This window comes from Microcaecilia unicolor, chromosome 11 (assembly GCF_901765095.1).
Source record: "Microcaecilia unicolor chromosome 11, aMicUni1.1, whole genome shotgun sequence".
NCBI lineage: Eukaryota > Metazoa > Chordata > Amphibia > Gymnophiona > Siphonopidae > Microcaecilia > Microcaecilia unicolor.
Window position 1 is genome coordinate 88,900,813 of NC_044041.1, and position 21,815 is coordinate 88,922,627.

A 21,815-nucleotide genomic window follows, 5' to 3' on the forward strand; every position below is an offset into this window, starting at 1 on the left:
TCTTCTTGTTTTCCTTGACTCCTTTGTAACAACATTGTATTCTCTACCCTGGCATGGCGACACCATAACAGGTCTCTGTAAGCCACATTGAGCCTGCAAATAGGTGGGAAAATGTGGGATACAAGCGCAATAAATAATAAGAGACCATTGATTCATAACAGTAAGGTGGAAGAAGACCCTTGTTATTCATGTTGCTTTAATGTCCTAATGTAAGAACAAAGGCTAGGTCTTTGGAAAGGGAAAGAGCAAAGTGAGAGCAGAAGTGCTATGAGAGTTGTCATGTTTCCTGGGATCAGTGACTGGAGGCGTGGGGCAGCTTTCTCCTTTTTAGGGCTTGTGACAGACAAATAGAAATCAGGGAGTTTATGAGACAAGATGCTCAGCGACTCTGGCAGCTTTGAATGAGAAGTTATTAAGAAATTACTGGTGCCCATGAGTATGTGGGGTTGGGGGTTGGGTATAGGAGGGGAGAGAGAGCGAGACATGCAAATGGTCTAAAACCAAATATCTCATTCTTACACTTAAATTATTTATTCTTACATGGTCTCCATTCTGCCAAATTAAAGTTCTTACCCCTGTTAACAGTCAAGGCTCTTCAGGGCAGTATTATTACAACACAGAAGCATTTTTGAAACTGTAAATATGCTAAGGTTTGAAATCTAGGCAGATGTTTGCACAGCTCTTAAGCAGGACTATTGGAAGGGGTGGGTGAGGCGGACGAATGCCTGGGGTGTGGCACCAGCACCATAGCAACAGGAGCTCTCTGGAGCACCTATGCAGTTGCTGGAGTGTGATCACCTCACTGGAGTGGTGCTTGTCCCAATGGATATCCATGTATCCTCTCCTCCCCGGTACTGCTGGGGCACTCACTGCTTGACAGGGTGACAAACCTTTTAAGCCCTCCATACTGGCAGACCCTCCAACCTTGCTACTCTGTTTATTCCTTAAGCACCCTCCAGAACTTTGCACTCTGCCTGCAAACATCGTCTTGCCACGCCCTCCACTTTTCGAAACAATCTGCCTTCTTTTATGTTGCTCCATGGAATCATTTATCAATACCACTTCATGCTGAGCCCTCCTATGTCAAGTTTTGTCCTACCCTAAAAACTTACTTCTTCTCCCAAGCCTTTCCAGGGACACAGGACCCGTAAGTCCTTCCCAGGCAGTGATTGGTTCTGCTTATTTTGTTTTCCTTTTGTTCTCTTTTTGTTTTCTCTCTTTCTCTTTCCTATGCAATATCGTCATTCTTTTCTGTTTCTTCTTAGACCGTAAACCGCTTTGTTTGTTCTTATTGAAAGGCAGTATAAGAAGTGCCAATAAACATATGCATAAACCTAAACCTGCTATTAAGCAAAGGGAGCTACGGTTAGATATATTCTATATTCATGTTATATAAGATTTCACTCAATCAACCCATAAGTTTCCATGCAGAGTTTGAATGGTGATATTGGTCTTGGAGAAAGCTGGATTCTTGACAGGTCCTCTGAGCTTCTCTTGGATCAGTAAAGAATCCAGAGGTGGTGATATACCTGGGCTTTGGAGGCTACATGGATCCCACTTGTGTAATGCAATACCTGCATTTCAAGCTTTTCTATTCTGCAACAACTATTAGAGGATAATCTCCCATCTAAGTTGCCAAAGCATATAGGCCCATGGGTGGCACTTAATTTTATAAAAGTAACATTGGCAATCTATCTGCGTTTCTCCAGAAATTCCCGCACAATCTTACACCTGCTCTGAGAGTTTGTGAGTGTATGTGCCTGCAAAAACTGACACTTATCCATTTATTTTCTAAGATAAGTGCCAGATGCACCCCTGCTCCTCCCATTTTCCGTTTCCAGGAGTATTGCATAAGATGAAGGGTTTCCCAGTGTTAACTTTTCTGTATGTACAATCCAGGGTAACTTTTTAAGCACTTATTTGAGACTGTTAATCGCTGTTGTACACGCTTATGTCACATAGGGGCCCTTTTGCTAAAGTGCAGTAAAATCTGAGCTACGCAGGACTTTTCTGCACACCAGTGGCGTAGCTACATGAGGGCCTGGGCCCCCGTAGATTTGGCCCTGGACCCCCCTGCCGACGACCCTCTCGACCCCTCCTCCCACCGCCAACCCTCCCCCGCCGCCGCCGTCGGCTACTTTTGCTGGTGGGGGACCCCAACCCCTGCCAGCCGAGGTCCTCTTCTTCCGGCGCAAGGCTTCGTTCTGTTTCTGTGAGTCTGACGTCCTGCACGTACAGCGTGCAGGACATCAGACTCACAGAAACAGAACGAAGCTTTGCGCCGGAAGAAGAGGACCTCGGCTGGCGAGGGTTGCTGGCTGATCTGCAAGGCTTCGTTCTGTTTCTGTGAGTCTGACGTCCTGCACGTACAACGTGCAGGACGTCAGACACACAGGAACAGAACGAAGCCTTGTGCCAGAAGAAGAGGACCTCGGCTGGTGGGGGTTGGGGTCCCCCGCCAGCAAAGGTAGGTGGCGGCGGGAGGGGTATCGAGAGGGTCATCGGCAGGGGGGGTCAAAGTTGGTGGTGGTGGCAGGGGGGTCAAAAATGTCAGGAGGTCGGCAGCACCGGGGGGGGGGGGGGGCTAAAATGTGCCCCCTCACCTCGGGCTCTGGACCCTCCTCCCACTGAAGTCTGGCTACGCCCCTGCTACACACTAAGCCCAGATTTAAGGCAGCACTTATGGGGGGGAGGGGGTTCTAGAATATTTTAATACAGGTTGTGCACTAATTAGCATGCAGCACCAGCGTTAATATGGGTGCTGCCAGAATAACTCTGCATTCTCCAGTTAACACTTGCTAATCATAACTCGGTAGCTGGAAAATGCAGGAACACCCACTCTCTGCCCATACCATACTCCCTCCAAGAATATTTTTTTTTATTAAGTAATGCATGGGTTAGCACACACTAAAAGGCAAGATACCGCAAAGTGCTTTAACATGTTTTCTGGTAGCCTGTTCTCATGTGCTAACCTTTGCGCTAAGGGCCTAGTGCTTTTTACTAAAGGGGACCTTTAGAGAATAACCTCCTTACAGTTCTAAAGATCAGTAGAAGATATCCTTGTAGTATTTCCAAGAAGTTAATTCACATACAGTTCATTGAAAGTTTTCATTTGATGAATACTGACTCTGCCTACAGGGTCTGATTAAAGACAGGAAGCCCCTTTAAATCTGGGATAACTGATCCTGGCTGCCATGAACTTGCTTCACTCTAGCGGCCTGCCATGAGCACTCAAAGCTGAGATCATGGGAGCGACATCTGGTAGTTTCTTCCTTTTCCCTGACTGTAGCCCCCTAGTTTAATATAAGGTGTGTGTTTCCAGAGAGGCTGACTGGGGTGTGTGACCCAAAGAGCGGAGGACAGAACTCTACCCTGCGGCGGGAGCTGAAACAGTTCTTTGGCTGGATGAAGAAACATGCCTTTGGCTGCTCCAACCTCAGCATCAAGCTCTATGACCAGTGGCGGGTGTGGCTCCAGAAATCCCACAAGACACGCAACCAGGTAGGTAAGGCACGCCATCAGTTCTTACTAATTTCCTCCTGCACTGCACTATGGGTAGCAGCAGTGACGAATAAAGGTGGGGATGGGTTGCGAAGGAGATAGATTTTGATAGTGGCCTAAGCCCATAAAAGATCAGATTAAGAGTAAGGGTAAATGAAATTTGGGATTTAGAATAGAAAGATTCATGGCAGGAGTTCTACCTGGGGTCCAAGACTCTTTAATATATTCCCAGATTTTGATAGTGGCCCAAGCCTGGGGGCAACAATTTCAAGGGCCCCTAAACTGATAAAGCTAAGAGTCTCATCATCTGTGTAGTTTGTAGTTTGGGCAAAGGAAAAGGAAATCACATTGGCAGTGATGGGGAGGGATCCAGTTCTTCATTGGCATCATTTGGGGGAGGGACACCACCCCCAAGCCCACCCCAAACTACATCTTTGATTCTCACCATTTATAACATTTCATGGCTAGAACTAGGGCCCCTCAGAATAGAAGGATCATACCAGGACTGTAACACACAAACACAAATCTGTAGAGCAAGGTTATCTTATAAGGGCATATTTTGATCCATTAGACTAAAAAAAGTTTCCTATGATACATATTAGACTAACAAAAGATTCCTGCAGAATGAAAGAGCTGAGATTCATTCTAGTGTTATACTTTGAGAAAGTCTCCCTTCTTTTCTCTCAGGTGCTACCAGATGATAAGTTGTAGCGTCTACTGTGACCATGAGAAGAGTCGAAGGGAGGTCTGGATGGACAGGACACTGCTGAAAGCGACTTTCTCTCACATGGTGGAGTCTCTGTACAAACTTTCAAGGAATTACTTTTCTTAGAAAATGATTTTTTAACACAACTTCAGAAGACAAAAGAGAAAATGGGATGCTCCCAGTATTCCTTGTCCATTTTACCAACTGGTTTTTCATAGAGATCTCAGGAGCTGCAGGACCTGCTGTTCTGTCTCTGCAGAATAACCAAGTGGATTTGCTTCATCACTGTCTCTTCTTGCAAAATCAATGATGGGAAAGGAGCCTTTAAAAATCAACTACTGCTGTTTCTGCCTCTTCCACATCCTAAGGAACTGTTAGGGCAATGCCTCTTGCACCTGTACCAATGCACAGTGAATGACTGAGGCCAATGCGCAGTAAATGATTTGAGGGGGAAGCGGAGGGGAGAGCAGGGGTCGCTGTTTGTAATGAGTCAAAAATCAGAAAGGAGCATCAGAGCTGGAGATGTCCAGCAGCAGCTCCCCCACATGCCGGCATCTTACTGTGCTGTTTGAGTCCAGTCAGTAGCCCTGTGGTTCACACCACTCAGTGTATTCATTGCGTTGGACTTTATCCTGGCCCATGGTACATTGTAGCAGGAACACAAGCGAGATAAAGCCTTAATGGACGCTCTGAGCTGGGCCCAGTGTAGGTAGTGGCTTGTCTCATGCACGTACAAGACTCTTGTGTCCTAATATACCCAGCTGTATATGTGCCAGGGCAACACTTACCCCTAAATTCTAGAAATGGTGCCAAAAGTTAGGTGCACAGTTATAGAATAGGACCAGTCATGCATATCCTATATAATAATTCTCACCTCCAACGTTCTGAGGCTGCCTGGAACCGTGGATTCCGGCCAGAGCTGCTCAGGAAAGTGGAGTAGATAAAAGTGACGTCATTCCTGAAGTGCCACTGATTGGCTGCGCCTCCGAGTCCAGCCCGACACCCAGCAAACAGCACAAACAGCGATGACCCAGGCAAACTGCGACCCAGCCAGCAGTAAACAGCGACCCAGCCAGGGGGAGGAGTAGGGAAACACCTACTCCTCCCCCTGCCTAGGAATCGCTGCACACTGCCCTCAAAAAAACCACCGCCCGCCCTCCCTCTCCTCTCCCGAAACTGCCGCCCACCTGGTGAAAAAAACGCTGCCTGGAAGCGCTGCCCTTCCCTGGATCCCCCGCTGAGCTGGATTTATTTATTGCTCTGGAAAGCAAAAATAGAGGGAGAAAGGGCAGCGTGATGACCAATCCGACAAACCGGGGGCGGCGCCACGATCTCGGCATCCCCACGAGGATTGGAATAGGCAGAGAGGGCTCCCGGAGTGCCAGGCCCGCCAAGATGGCCAGCGCTCCATATCGTAGGTAGGCAGAGGAACCGGCGTGCCACGGGAACGCCAAGATGGCCGCAGGAACGAGCGCCCCAAATCGCCGGCGTCAGATGGAGCGGGAAGTGTCCCTCACAGAGGTGAGGAACATAACAAAATAAGAAAAGGTGCATATTACTCAAAGAAGTGGGGGAACTATAAGTCTAAGGAGGCAGTGGAGCTATGAGTTCAGCAGCAAAGGCAGACTGGGAGGAAACCTTGGGAAACCCTAATCCAGCAGCAGTTGCACTAATCAAGGGAGGGTTAGTGTTTGCTGTCAGAAACTCTCAAAACTGTACCAATTATCAATTAATGTATGCCTCCAACTTGAACTCACCCCAAAATCAACACACAGCCACAACTGACAAATGCAAAATCACATACTCACATTCTCACACACACACACACTCGCACCCAGTCTCACTCTCTCTCTCTGTCACACACACACTCGCACATTCACACTCTCTCAAACATACACACTCCGAGGAAAACCTTGCTAGCGCCCGTTTCCTTTAAAACAGAAATGGGCCTTTTTACTAGTAATAAATTGGCAAATAATTGGTGAAAAATACCAATAATTGGTGTTAATTAGCAGATGTGTCTGTAGCAGACTTACACTCCTATTTTACAAGCAGCGTGCCTAACCTCTCACTCACATGCAAATGCAGTGAGGGCGTTAATGTGGGGGGGACATGGACTTGTCAGCGGTATTCTGACTATTCTTGTACACACCAGTGGCGTAGCTACAGGTAGGTCTGGGTAGACACCCATTCTTTAGCTCAGGCCCACCCTGTCTGGTCCCCACAACACACTTCCGGGGGTGGCCACGTGGCTCCCGTCGCATCCTCTCTTCCTTCCCAGTATCCATCCATGGCCCGGCAACTCTCTTCATACCTCACCATATTTGCGAGTGGCAGCAGCATCGCACATCCGCTGACAGCGCTGGTTTCTGCAGGCTTTCCTTTGCTGCGTCACGCCCTCACTGATGTCATTTCCTGTTTCCTGTGGCAGGACGTGGCAGAGGGAAGCCTGCAGAGACTAGCACTGTCAGCAGATGTGTGTTGCTGCTGCCCACGAATATGGAGGTACACTGTGGAAAGGGGGTTGCTGCATTGCAGGCGGGAGCAAATACTGGGTCCGGAGTGGAGGAGAGGGAGAGAGATGCAGGAGAAAGGGTTTTTTTTCTTTGAAGGCTCACCCAAAATAACTGTGGGTCCTCCCAAAATAACCGGTCTGGCTACACTGCTGGTACACGCTTTATAAAATAGTTCCATTTACATGCCCAACTGCCACATTGAGGTGCCATCATTTACGCCAGTTAAGTTTCAAGTTTATTAAGGATTTATACAATAATATCCTGCCTGTCATACAATAATATCTAAGCAGCTTACAGTCTAAATTACAGAAAAGGAAAAAGGAAGGGGAGACATGACATAAGTAGGATGGGGGGAGGTGAACTACAATTCTGACAGGATAGTAAGGGTCAATACATAAGGAGGGGGTAGGATCATTCAGGCTTATCTTGGGACTAGCATAACATTCAGGTATAGACATCTGTAAATAGGAAAGTTTTAAGTTCTGATTTAAAAGTCTGTAATGACGTTTGTTGTTGGAGAGATTGTGGTAATTGATTCCAAAGGACCTTGTGCCGAAAAAAAATTGCTCTCCTGATGTGTTCATGGAAGATTTCTCAAAATGGAACAGCCTGTTTTGAGTTGAGGATCTTAAAGCTTTCGGAGAAGAATGAGGAGTTAGCAATCAGGAGAGGTAAAGAGGCTTCCTGCAAAGATGAATTTTGTATACTAAAAGTACAGTTGTATAGATGATACGATGAGGCAGTGGTAACCGATGTGCTAATTTCAGAAGAGCTGTTACATGGTCATACTTTCCTGCCACATAGACTGGCATATGTGGTCAAACCTAAACTTTGGCATGGAACTGCAGACTTAGGCTTGTGTTCTGTAACAGAAATGGTGCCCAACTTTGCCATTACAGAATACTAGCTTAGCATCACATTTTTTGGCACCTTTTAGCAGGGGTATGCTGGTAAAATTTTAACAATGGGCTCTCCGGGCGTAACCAGCCCTGCAATTTGGGGGGCCATGGGTGGCAACACATGCCTCTCTCTTCCCCCCCCCCCCCCCTCATGTGGGCACACTAGGCATACCTTTGCTGGCAGGGATTCCGAGCCCCACCAGCCAATAAATGGACTGCCATCACTCCCCGCTGCTTGTTTCTGGCTCTGAGCAGCATGCTGGGACTTCTCTCATATGCACAAGAAGTCCCAGCCTGCTGCTCAGAGCTGGAAACAAGGAGCTGGGAGCAGCAGCAGTTTATTTACTTGGCTAGCGGGGCTCGGCATCCAGGGCTGCCAAGAGGGGGGGCAGGGTGGGCAAAATTCCCCGGGCATGGCCTCCAAGGGGGGGGGGGGGGCCCGGGCCTGGCGCTGGCTAGCTTCTTCTTGCTGCCTGCTTCCGGGTTTGTCCTTCCCTGCTCCTGAATGCCGCCCAGGACCTGGATAATTGCATTAGCACAATGTCACATTAAGTCTATCATCTGGGTCCTGACTCCCGGCAAGGACAGGAGCAGGAGAGGAGCATTCCCGCCAGCAAAGTAGAAGAGAATTCAGGAGAGGGCCAGAGCCCACATTTTGGGAACCAGTTGTTAAAGTAGCCACGGCAGGGGGGAGGGGGGGGGCTACTTTAACAATCAGCTTCCAAAATGCTTCAAAACTTAACAAACGGCTCTCACGAGCCCATGAGAACCTGCTCCAGCACACCACTGTCTTTTAGGGACCTATATAGAATTTGCCCCTTATTGTTTATTGTTCATCCATGTTCTATACCACCCATCAAGTGAGATGTCAGTGCTGTTTACAATCAAATGAATGAATAGCTGGGGTTTGCTAGAGATATGTATTAAGGAAAAAGAATTGGAATGTTTCATATAAAAAGAAATCTCATAGCTCTCACAAGTCAGACTTTAGTGATCAACAGTTCTACAGTGTTTGAATTTCCTTCCCCAGAAATGTGATTTTCTGTTTGATGTCTTAACCTCTAGGATTGTTCATGTTCTAGGTGTTCTGTGCCTCATGTTTAGAAACTGAAATTGAAACAGAACCCCCCCCCCCCCCCCCCCCCCCACACACACACACAAATCTCAAAATTCTCTATTTGGTGCTAATTGGTTTGTAACAATTTCTTATTTCTGTTCCCATGTACATTGGAATCTTGTTCCTGAGGTAGATTAGCGGTGGGAGTATTAAATTATTAATAGTAAGTTGGACTGATATGGTGCCTCTTTTCTAAATCATAGCTACGGCAGCCACCTCTGGGGTGGAGGGCCTGGCAGTACATTTCTGCACTTACCTGCATGCACAGTTTCCCAGAAGAGACAAGTACAAAACCATCCCAGTTCTAAGTGGGTAGTCTGAGACACTAGCAGTTAAAGTAGCAGACAGAGGTAGTGCCTGAGACTACCCACCCCAGGATAGTCCCCTAACCTTTAATTCTGCTAGACCACCCAATGACCCAGTATTGGGGGTAAGCAATATAGAATGGATCTCTCCATTAGGGTCTGTTGGATATGTTTGAGTGAACCGGATTGCCCACGTTGGAGATGGATATTGGGTTCAATATTGTATTTGTCTAATTCAGTATGACAGTTGCTGTCTACCTCTGGAATCCAGTTCATAGCCATTCACTTACCTTTTTGAAACCCCGATAGTGTGAGACTGAGCAGCTGAGTGTGTCTTGTTATATCAGCTTCATAATCATCTCTTATATCAGAAAACATCTCCACTATATTTAGTATTAAGAACATAAGCGTTGCCATATTGGGACAGATCGAAGGTCCATCAAGCCCAGTATCCTGTTTCCAACAGTGGCAAGATCCCAAAACAGTAAAACAGATTTTGTTTTCTTATCCTAAAAATAAGCAGTGCATTTTCCCAAGTCCATCTTAATAATGGCTTATGGACTTTTCTTTTAGGAAATTATCCAAACCTTATTTAAACCCTGCTAAGCTAACTGCTTTTACCAATGGGTAGTCAGGGAAGGAGCAATGCCCAGCCACTCCCATCCATGTCCTCTCAGCAGCCACCCTGAGACTGCAGCCAGCACAAGCAGGAGCTCTGCCCGTGCTGGCCCCAATCTCAAAATGACCACCACGACCTCCAGCGGCAGTCTCACAAGACTACCACTAGAGATCAAACCAGCCACCTTGGCAGCAGAAGCGACTGGGCACTGCTCCCGCCCCAACCACCCACCAGACCACCAAGGGATAGACAGTAGGCCCAGGAGGGAGGATTGTTCTGTGCGGGCCCCGCACTGCGGGGAGAGGGGGGGAGGGGAAACAACTCATTCCATGTCAGTTTGTTTCAGCTTTGGTTGAAACCGAGTGGCAAATTTCGGTATTGGACCATTAAATTCCTCTCAAGGATTTACAATCTAAGTGACTGAAGCAGGATCCATGAAAGTAGATGGACATCTGTAGCTACTTTTCCTGGGATTTTCTCCCTCACACTACAAAAAAATAATAGTAGGTGCAGCTCTTGGGGGAGAAAGAAGCAGCTGGAGAATGGAGATGTAGCCCTGTGCATAGGTTTTTTTGTATGCCTTTGACTTACGCAGACCAGATGCCAGTGCATACGGCTTCCTCTTCTCACTCTCCCCCACTCACCTTTTGGTTGTCACATCAGATGCTTTGGAACCACTTAAGGTCCCCAGAAGGTGGGCAAATCTTTCATTTCCTTCAAGGTCTTGTATTAATCAGCTGACTGTGGGCAGCAAATCTGAACAAATCTCTTGAATTGTTTATATTTAAAAAGAAACAAATCAGTCTGGACTCCTGGATGCAAGTAAAACTCTGAGGGAGACAATTTCTATGACCAACAGAGGGTGAAAAAAAGAGACAGAAGAAATGCCCTAAGCATAGTAGCAGACCAGCCCACTCCTACATACAACCTAGTTATACAGGAAGCATTACATCCATGACTACTAGATAAAGGGTTACTGGCAGAGCTGGCTTTAGACATTGTGGGGCCCATGGCAGAAATTAAGGAGGGGGCCTCTGATCCCTCTCCTCCCTCAAATTTCTTTACCTGCATTGCTACTATGCGGTCCAGGCATCTCTTATCCTTGTCCCCACCATGATCCATTTCCCTCTCTTCCCCTCGCCTTACAGTCTTCTTTAAAAATGTATTTCCCTTCTCAGAGGGGTCCCAGCACAGCAGCCATTCTCACAAGCTGCCTCTGGCTGCCCCGAAGCTCTCAATCTCTACCACATTCCACCAAGGCGGAAACAGGAAATTGCATCAGGGAGGGGCGGATTGCGGCAGAGAGGGAAAGCTTAAGGGCAGCCAGAGGCAGCTTGTGAGGATGGTTGCTGCGCCGGGGCCCCTCTCAGAACGGAAATAATTTTTTACAGAAGATCGGGAAGGTGAGCAGAAGGAAGAAGGAGACAAACTATGGTGGGGAGAAGGGGAGGAGATGCCTGGACCACGGGGCCCACTGGAGCTGTGGGGCCCAGGGCAGTTGCCCTGTTTGCCCCCTCTCCCCCCAAATGCCAACCCTGGTTACCACACTTCAATTTCCTCAATCCCAGTTCTTATTCTTCCAACACCAGCCCCCAGTCCGAATATACTTAAGATAAGTGCTATAAAATGATATATAAGCAATAAGAGCTTAGTGCAGTTTAGAATTGCCATAAAATCACGTTTGGGCAATTTTGCACTACTGAGGTGAGAATGTAAGGGTTTTGAAGAGTTGTTGAAAAAAAAGTGTGAAGAAATGGTGTTGGAAGAATAAGAACTGGGATTGAGGAAATTGAAGTGTGATACATTGAAGTTCCCAGTAAGAGATTTACACACAACCCTGATTACCAGACAGCTCTAGACAGGCTGAGCCCGTCCTGGTTTTACACCCATTGCATGCTGGGAGATGTAGTTCTGATTTTCCCACTCAGGGGGTCTTTTACTAAAGCTTAGCTCGAGTTAACTGCAGCAGGGCCCATTCTATTCCTATGGGCCCTGCTACAGATAACTCGAGCTAAGCTTTAATAATAGACCCCCTCGATGTCCTATGAAAAAGAAGCATTATGTCTTCCTGTACACGAGTGCCAGCTCTGTGGGTGCAGTAGGGGCCGAGCACCACACAATTGAGCAAGCTCCTTCTCTGTGTCCAGGGAAGGGTTACTTGTGTTGCATTTAGCACCCTCAATCATTTTGAAAAGTGGGCTCCTACACGTCCCTGCATTCAGTGGGGGCAGGTAAACCCAGGACTGCCTCAGCTTATCCTTGATGACCTGGGTCAGCTGATAAGATAGGTACCTCTGCAAAATGTGGAATGTCAACATAATCCAGAGGTAGGCAGTCACATCCCCACCCGTTGGCAGATACACAAACCTCCTTCCTTACAATCACACCTATAGTTCTGTTCCTCGGTCGTACACTCCAGCTAAGGAACAAATTTACTGGAATTCCAGAAAGGTTCCTAAGAAGTCACAAGGTACATACAAATTAAATCTGCAAACAGAATGCAAGCAACACACCCTACTCAATAACTTTCAAGGCTGTTATTTCCTTCCTGGCTTGTTTTGTGTGCTGATAAAGGTGGAGCAATTATCTTATGGCCTAAAGGTAGATATTGCAGTGAAGGTAACTGCCGGCTCATACAGGGGCCCTTTTACTAAGCAGTGTAAGTGTCTATGCACACCCAATGCATGCCAAAATGGAGTTACCGCCCAGCTACCATGTGGCTCTTGCGGTAATTTCAATTTTGGCATGCATCCAATATGCAGAACCGTGTGTTAATGACCTACATGCATCAAGTGCCACTTGGCACGTGTCCAATTTTCAGGTGTGCGTATCGGACACACGCCAAGTGGCATTTGACGCACGTAGGTCATTAACACACGGTTCCGCATGAGACTCTACTGCTTGGTCAATGGCTGGCAGTAAGGTCTCGGACCCAAAATGGACGCACGCCAGTTTTGATTTTGCCACACATCCATTTTCGGCAAAAATTTTTAAAAGGCCTTTATTACAGGTGCGCTGAAAAATGGACCTGCGCATGCCCAAACCCCACACCTACACTACTGCAGTCCGTTTTTCACTGGACCTTAAGAAAAGGACCTCACAGCTTTTTATCGTTTATTATCTGATGATCCTAGTATGGCAATACTTATGTATTTATGTCTGGTCTCTACTGTTTTGAAGAAATCTGTTACCACACCAAGAGAGGCAAGCTTCCTTATGATGGAAAGTCTGTTTGCTCCTCGTATATATTTTCTCCCTAAGTTCCATAAGAATTTAGATAATCCTGTAGGACATCCCATAGTGGCTTTAAGGAATTCAATATTATAATCTTTATCTCAATTTATTGATTATTTTTAAAGCGGGCAATTTGACAAATAAAATCTTTTTTATGGGATACAACTGGTTTGTTGTGACATCTGGATTTTTTTCAAAAAAAACCTGAATCGATGGTTTTTGTGACATTAGATGTGACTTCTCTTTACACCTGGGGTTCTGAATCCAGTCCTCGGGACACACAAAGTCAGCCAGGTTTTCAGGATATCCACAATGATCATACATAAGAGAGATTTGCAGGCAGTGGCTCTTTTGTATGCAGATCTCTCTCATGCACAGGGGCGGCCAGATCATTAGGTCACCTGAGGAGGGGGCCTCAGGTGGCACTCTTCAGGAGTGGCATATCCCCAGCGTTACCAAGCAGCAGTGGCGTTACCCGGCAGCGGTAGCGATTCCCATACGCTGCCCCGCCTCCTCCCTTTACTGTGGCTGTCTCTCTGATGTAACTTCCTGTTTCGTCAGAGGCTTAGGCAGCCACAGTAAAGGGAAGAGGCGGGTGCCGGTGACAGGGAAGCTATGGGAATTGCTGCCGCTGCAGGGTAACGCCATGAAGGGGAGATGCCGAGTGCCAGCGGCAGGTAGGAAGGGGGGCAGCATCTCATCCGGGGAAGGGCGGCGGCAGCATCCTAGCTCTGCCTCAGGCGGTATCTTGCCTTGAGTGTTCATTGTGGATATCCTGAAAACCTGACTGGCTTGGTGTGTCCCGAGGACTGGGTTAAGAATCCCTGCTTTATACTATAATTCCGCAGGATGACGTGATGGAAATGATCTGTTCAGTTTTAGAAATGTGGTCTAAACCTCAGCGGATTTCAACTGAATTTTTATTGGAATTATCAGATTTGGTTATCAAAAAAAATTTGTGGTTGCAGGAAACCTTTTTGAACAAATTTAAGGGGTGGCCATGGGGGTATCATTATCTTCTTCAGTTGCATCACTTATGTGGCAAAATTTGAAGAACAATTCATTTATACATCTGAATGGTGACCCAGTATTGTGTTTTGGAAGTGTTGTCTGAATGATATTTTATTTGGACTGGTAGTGTGGAACGTTTGCAAGAATTTTTTCAGTAAATGGTGAATTGCCACTGCGAGTCCAAATGTTACCACACTACTGTACTATTTACTGCAATTTGGTGATACCAGCGATAGACATTTCTTACTGTATTTGAGTGACATCGCCTTGTGGATTATACAACGCCTGATGTCGAGTCAGACTCTGTGTGCCACTCCTTTCCACAGTCTCTTTGAAAGTTGTCATATCTTCTGTTGGACTTATTATTAAAGGTTTTTAAGCCAACAAGGTTGATAGTTTTTTGTTCTGCACTTTTTTTTCCTCACTTTTCTATCTCTGAGAACCTAGGCACCTGGGTTCAATTCCCACTGCAGCTCCTTGAGATCTTGGGCAAGCTGCTTAACCCTCCACTGCCCCAGGTACAAAAAAACTTAGGTTTTGAGCCCACTAGAGACAGAGAAAGTACTTGCATATAGTAAATGTAAAATACTTTGGTAGCAGCATAGAAAGGTGTATATCAAATCCATGGCTTTTTACCCCTTATAAGCAGCTCCAGTTTGACTTGTAAACTACATACATAAACTCTTTTTCTTTTCAAATGTTTATTTTCTGTTCTACCAGTCCTAAGTCCCTAATATGTCAGGTGTACTCTGGAATCAGTCCTCTTTCATCCAGACCTTGAATTTGCCTCAAGACATTAGATTTTCTGTGAACCCTGATCCCCTCTATTGGAACAATCTGAGTTCGTGAAGGGTTTTCCAGGTTATATGTTTATGGATGCAGGAGATTTGTCTTAGCCTAAAGCTAAAAGACAATTATTCCTTAGAAGACAGTAATCTCTGTGTTCCTCACAATCAGACACAATTATGAGCAAAATGGGAGGCTTAACCTGATGAGAATTCCCCTGCCTGCTCAGAGCATGTTGCTCAGTGGCAATTATAATCCTTCAGGCCATGAGCTCTGCAAAACAAGCAAAGTCCTTAGAGGCCGCATGGAACTGTCACATTTCTGAATTCTGGTCTCCGAGACATTGGCAATCGATGAAAAACATCTGTAATGTAAGAAAAACTTTCAGAGCCATTCAAAAGGGTATGTACCAAAGTGAGGTTCTTCTCCGGAGCACCGGACCTTACAATCTTGCTCTGTGACATCACTACACGTGAAGTTAATTCTGCGCTAGGAGCAGCAAGCAGAATAATTCAGACCGTATGTGACAGAACAAAGAAGAGAGGGAGGCATCTTTATTTGGAAATTACATCCTCCAGCACTGCTCAGTTGGTTTATGGTGAGGATCAGAGGTCAGGCAGCATCTTCTCAAATGTTTAAAATGATCTAACCCATACAACACAGCAGTGTGACAATGCTTAGCCTCCCATACAACGTGCATGAAGTACAATTTGTGGAGAGATTTCTCCTTCAGGGCCAGATTTCATTTTCAGGCAAAAAGCCTGCAAAAGTCAGTTTGCTGGCACAGTTTTGAAACGGCCACATCTTTTGGCCATTTTCTGCAACTTCAGGGAGGGGAAAATGTTTCACAGCAAAAATCAGGCAAACATTTCTGCAGAAAGAAAGGCACCAGAAGACTTTTGCCAGAGCTTTAAATGTAACCCTTTGGACCCAAGGGTCCCTGGTGCCTTTTGCACTACTTTTTACCTTACATAATGCATAAACCTTTTCTCCTTCCTGAGTTAGACAAGGTCAAGACAACGTTTTATTGTCTCAGCTGCTTTAGAGGTTCCATTAAGAAGAATTTGAACAGTCTACTTAATGCTGAATCCTTTGCAGGCTGTGATATCGTTTATGGGGCCAGTTTAGAAAAGATGATGCTGCCCGTGAGTTTTCCAGGCCACCTTTGACCCTTTTTCCCATCCTGCTCTTCTGCTAGGCCCTGAAAGAACACACAGGGCTTTTATTTCACTGGCTGTGCAATAAATTACAATTATCTATTCAATTTTGTGGATAGGGTTGGCAGGAAGGCAAAGTAAGCAATATATCTGAAGCTATCAACAAAATTATTTGGTACCACCAGCATATCAAGCAGAGGGGATTAGAGGGACATCAGGGCTTTTTTTTTCCTTCTTTGGGCTGTTGGTTACACTTATACCTTAATGCAGAACCAAAAATGCATCCTCACCATGAAATACAATGCAGGTGTATAAAAAGTTAAACAAAAAACTGAGGAACTGGGAAGCGGGGAAGGGAAGGAAGATTGGGTTCTTTTTTTAATTTTGAACTTTCTTTTGAAAGTGCAGACCTGTGTGTGTGGCCTTTCGAAACTGTGGAGGGTACAGAAGAATGTTAGTCATTACTAGGCGGAGATCATCCGGAGCATCCTCAGACGTTGAAACTGAGACCATGGCATGATACAGGGCAATCTGCTTTTAATCCCCTCTATCGACTCTACACTCATGTTATATTTCCCAGGACATGCTGAGCTTCAAGACAGATGAACAAGATAGTAGAAAACAGAAGCAAATTCCTCACACCCCCAGCCTTCAGGATGGATATAGCTCAGTTATGTAAACTTCATACCAGGTAAGAGATGATGCAAAAGTTTCAAAGGCTTATGCTCCTCTGATTATTATCAGTACTTCACCTGGGTAACAACCAAGGGATATCCAAAGTAGAATACGATTAGAATTTGTGTGACTCGGATCTGGTGACATTGTCTTGCCATACTGTAACCATAAACTCTGACTTTGGAATCAGTGTCTGTCTGCTCTCCTGAAGAGTCCTGACATTTGCAAATTCCATAGGGAAGGTGGGAACGGAATAGAGCTTAACACCTCATTTGGATGATGGCATCTTCAGGTGTATGGTATCCTATCTCCTCCACCATTTATATAGATTACGAACAAGTCTTGTCAGTCCTTGGTGGCTCCAAGTTCACTGGTTTGACCCTTATTGCACCTATGGACTGCTTTTCTTAGAGGAGCAGGACCTATTAAGACAAGGAGATAAAAGCAGGGCTCACCCAGACTATTGCTGAAGGCCAGAAGCCACCTGGCAGCACTGTTCACAAACACTGACTCCTCTCAGGCAACCTTGAACTTCTCCCTGAATAGTACTAAGACAGATCAGGGGGCAGGAGGGGCACCCCTTAAGTAATAACACTTAATTGCATTTCATGTGTAGGAAGAATCTGCTCTTTTCAAAGAGTCCAGGTCAAAATTCCTCCACTGAGCCTGGCTAAGGACCAGACTGTTTGTTTTGGCCAAAGTTAAACCTTTTCAGCCATTAATTTCTGCTTTACAAGGTGACTGTCAGAGGAGTTAGAGCAAGTCCTGCAGTTCAGCCTGTGACTCTCAATAAGTTAACCCCTTCTGATTCTTGCCCAAATTACACTATACTAGATAGATAGATAGATAGATAGATAGATAGATAGATAGATAGATAGATAGATAGATAGATAGATAGATACAGGTTTCTTCAAACATCAAATAATTTCCTTCACTTTAGACAGAGGAATTATTTGGCTCCATATTTGAAGGGATGGGCTGACTGAATAGATAGGGATGGGCTGGAGTGTTTTAAGGGGCTTCAACGTTAGCTTCAGAACTTAGTACAAGAACAGTACTGGGCAGACTTCTACGGTCTGTGCCCTGAGAAAGGCAAAGATAAATCAAACTCAGGTATACATATAAAGTATCACATACCATGTAAATGAGTTTATCTTGTTGGGCAGACTGGATGGACCGTACAGGTCTTTATCTGCCGTCATTTACTATGTTACTAGTTCCTGCTTTACACTGACCTTGAACTTTGTACCTAAAAGCTCATGTGTGCAATGGCTGGAAATCCTGGACGGACTCAGCCTTTCCCTGTCAAAATGGAGCTCCATATCATAAACCCAATTACCTGTGTGACTCTGAACTCATTTCAAGGGGGTCTGTGAAAAACATGCTATATGTTTTTTTTTCTGCAGTCCAATACTTTATAAAAAGTTATTTTTTACATTTTCTTAGTGAAATGACATCATCAAAGCGATGACAACATCATACAGTGACATTAGGAGAGTTATATAATAGGTTACCAAATTAGAAAGACTGATCCTTATATTCAAAGAATTTACATTCTAATTCTGAGAATTATACTCCTAAATTGGCCTCTTTGAAAATTTCCTAGGGTTTGGTGTTTAAATTTATACTCACAATTTCACTAAACACTTAAATTTAGGGACCTAAAAAGTGCATGGCAACAGGGGTGGATTTAGGGAGGGGGGAAAAGCTAGGAATTTAGCACTGAGTTTCAGCTCTAGGCTCATAATTCTGGCCCAGATGCATCAACCATACGTTAAAAAATCAAAATCGTAAAAGTCCTTACTGAAGTTGAAAAAATGAAGAATGCACTAAAAGCAGAAGTCCCACATGTTCGGTTTGGTATTTGAAAGGCGAATGCATTACAGAAGTGTAATCCCCGTCGTTAATCTGCCCGTAAAGCATGCGCAGAGCAGCCAAGTGTTATGCTGGCTGCTCTGTGCATGCCACAAACGTCAAAACCCAAAACAAAAAAAAAAACACGTTGAAAATAAAAGGGGCAAAGGCGCTCATCAGGAGCGTCCTGTATGGACGCCCTTGCCCTTGCCCCCCCCCCCCCACCCCGAGGTCGCCGCTGCTCCCTGCTTCCGCATGTATTAAATAAAAAATAAAAACAAAATCCAAAGTTTAGCAATCCCCCTCCCTTCCTGTTTCTCCTTCTCCCATAGCTCCGCCTCCTGGCATCCTCCGCCCCCATGCCCTGCCCCCCTGAGCTCGTCGCCGCCGCTCCCCCCCCTCTACTAGACCCCCCCTCCACTTTACCGGCCCGCGCAGTGCCTCTCACCTCTGTGTGAAGGCGCTGCAAGGGCAAGAGCAGCTGATCTGCGATCAGTGCTGCCTTCTCCGACGTCCCTCTGTTCTTCCTGGGCCCGCCCTCCTCTGACGTCAGGAAGAACAGAGGGACGTCGGAGAAGGCAGCACTGATCATAGATCAGCTGCTCTTGCCCTTGCAGCGCCTTCACACAGAGGTGAGAGGCGCTGCGCGGGCCGGTAAAGCGGGGGGGGGGGTCCTGTAGAGGGGGGGAGAAGCGGCGATGACCTCAGGGGCGGGGCATGGGGGCAGAGGATGCCGGGAGGTGGAGCTGTGGGAGAAGGAGAAACAGAGAGAGACAGGAAGGGAGGGGGACCGGGGCTGCTAAACTTTGGATTTTTGTTTTTATTTTTTTTATTTAATACATGCGGAAGTGGGGAGCAGCGGCAACCTCGGGGGGGGGGGGGCAAGGGCATAGGCGTCCATACAGGACGCTCCTGACGAGCGCCTTTGCCCCCTCCCAGTCCTTTTTTGATTTTGTTTTCGTTTCATTTCTATTGTATGCAGAGGGAAGTGGGGAGCCACATGTTTGTGTTGTTTATTTTGTTTTTCAACATGCCAGCTTGGAATTTTAAGGTGCAGGGGGAAGCGGGGAGATGACAGCTCAGGCCTTAATGACAGGTCTAAGCTCACGTTAAATTTCTCACGGTAAATGATTCGTTGCAATCGTCGGTATGGTTAATGCATTCCGAATCGCCCACATTTCAATGGTAGTTACTCGTTTGCATTCCGTTTTCGTTAGTTGCTAGGGTCGTCAGAAAATGGCCTTTAATGCATGCTACATTTCAAAATTTCCTCGTTAGAGGGTTATTAAAGGGTCATTAAAGTTTTGTGCATCTGGGCCTCTGTGCACATGAATGGCAGGTCTAAATGTTTAAGTACAGGACCTGATAGATATTCAGCCCGTGGCTTGTAAGTTGCTCACAGCCATGGGTTGAACTAACACCTGATGTTCAATACCAGACATTTCTGGCCTCCAGCTCTGAATATCCGGTATGTGCAGCAACCCAGAAATTAATCGGGCACCGGCTGATGTTTAGAGCACTGCCCAGTTAATTCGTCGGATAAACCTAGGACAGCTATTTTTCAGTCCTAAATGTATCTGCTTACTTAGGGGTCCTTTTACTAAGGTGCACTGAAAAATGGCCTGCGGTAGTGTAGGAGCGGGTTTTGGGCGCGCGCAGGATCATTTTTCAGTGCACCTGTAAAAAAGGCCTTTTTAAAATTTTTGCCAAAAATGGACGTGCGGCAAAATCAAAATTGCCGCGCATTCCTTTTGGGTCTGAGACCTTAACGCCAGCCATTGACCTAGTGGTAAAGCCTCATGTGGTAACCGGGCAGTAATGACCTACGCACGCCAAATGCCACTTGGCGCACGTCCGATATGCACGGCAGAAAATAAAAATTATTTTTCAGCCACACATATTGGAAGCACCAAAAATGAAAGTACCGCAAGAGCCACGCAGTAGCCATGCGGAAACTCCATTTTGGCGCAAGTTGGGCACACATAGAAGCTTACACGATTTAGTAAAAGGGCCCCTTAGCCGGTTATTTATTTGTTTGTTTGTTTGTTTATTAGGATTTATTTACCGCCTTTTTGAAGGAATTCACTCAAGGCGGTGTACAGTAAGAATAGATCAAACATGAGCAGGAGGCAATTAGAGCAGTAAAAATATTCGAACAATACAAAGTATGGCATGGTATACTACGTGCAATGACAACACAATATGTACTAGAACATTATAATTGGTAGTGAAGGGTAAGGCAAAGTTGTAACATATAGATGAGTAAGAAAGTAGGAATAATTAGAAAGTAAAGTGATTGATTTGAAGAAAGTTGCATGTGAGGTCAGAGAGATGGTTAAATATTATCTCAGCTAGGGTAGGAGTGGATAAACATGTCCCGCTGCAGTATGTGCAGCCCGAGTCAATCCTTGTGTGTGTGAGTGAGACTAACAAGTTAGTTACTTCTTCCGTTAAAGGCTTGGTTGAAGAGCCAAGCTTTCATCTGCTTCCTGAAGTAGAGGTTAGTGGGCTGAATATTGCTCTACCCAACCTCCGCCCTCGGACCGCTCCTAATCTAGGCAATTAGCAGCACTACCTGCTGGTGGTTTAACCAGGCAGGAGCCTCATAACTTTTAAGCTCTTAGGGGTCCTTTTACAAAGTCATGGTAAAAAGTGGCCTGCGGTAGTGTGGCCTCATCTTTTAGGTGCATGTTGGGCCATTTTTTTACCACAGCTGGGAAAAAGGCAATTTGTAATGGGTAGGGAACTGGGCCTGCGCTAATATTAAAACTAGCATGCGCCTTTTTATGGCCTGAGCCCTTACCGCCACCCATTGACCTAGAGATAAGGGCTCACGTGCTACCCATGCAGTAACCATGCAGCACATTACAAAGTGGGTGCACTGCTGGTTACCGCTGGGAACACCCCCACGGTAGAAAATAGAAAATTATTTTCTACTGCGGAATTTGGAGCGTGCCAAATCAGAATTACCGCTGGGCACACATGCTGCCCCGATGGTAGTGCCAATTGGGCATGTGCTACCCGTGTGTTAGCCCTCCCCCGCCTTTGTAAAAGGGCTCCTTAATTCTCAGCTGAAAACTTATGCTCCTAAATTTGGCTGAAAACAGATCACAAAGGAGCCCTTTTTCTATGTGCGTTATGCAGTAATGTGCAACTAACAGATAAAATTGCCTCACACAGGATGAGCTAAAGCATTCCATGTCAGTTTTTGCCACCTGCATGTGCTTAGCATGTAGTATTTAATTTTAAAAATTGGGAGGAGGAGGGAACATTTCAGTGGCAGAGAATGGGTGTGGAAGTGCTAAAAAGCCAGCAAGACTGGTTAATGCATCCATAATGTGGGAGCTTAGTGCCTTCTAAATGGGAGGTGATAAGTGCTCCCACTCAGTGGCATAGCCACGAATTTTTAACAGGGGGTGCATCTCTCATGCTCCC

The 21,815-nt window shown here is 45.9% G+C and overlaps 1 protein-coding gene across 2 annotated transcripts in view; it reads left to right on the top strand.

The window, feature by feature from the left end:
- The window catches only part of LOC115480115 (cytokine receptor-like factor 1), a 30,572-nt gene extending 25,501 nt beyond the window's left edge, over positions 1-5,071 (top strand). Inside the window, exons 7-8 of one of the 2 annotated variants that reach the window (XM_030218594.1) lie at positions 3,323-3,505; positions 4,189-5,071. In XM_030218594.1, the coding sequence (XP_030074454.1) occupies positions 3,323-3,505; positions 4,189-4,202 (197 nt within the window). In that variant the 3' untranslated portion in view covers positions 4,203-5,071. The remainder of the gene's footprint in view (positions 1-3,322; positions 3,506-4,188) is intronic. The other variant, XM_030218593.1, reaches the window with a different exon arrangement.
- Positions 5,072-21,815: the final 16,744 nt, after the last annotated feature.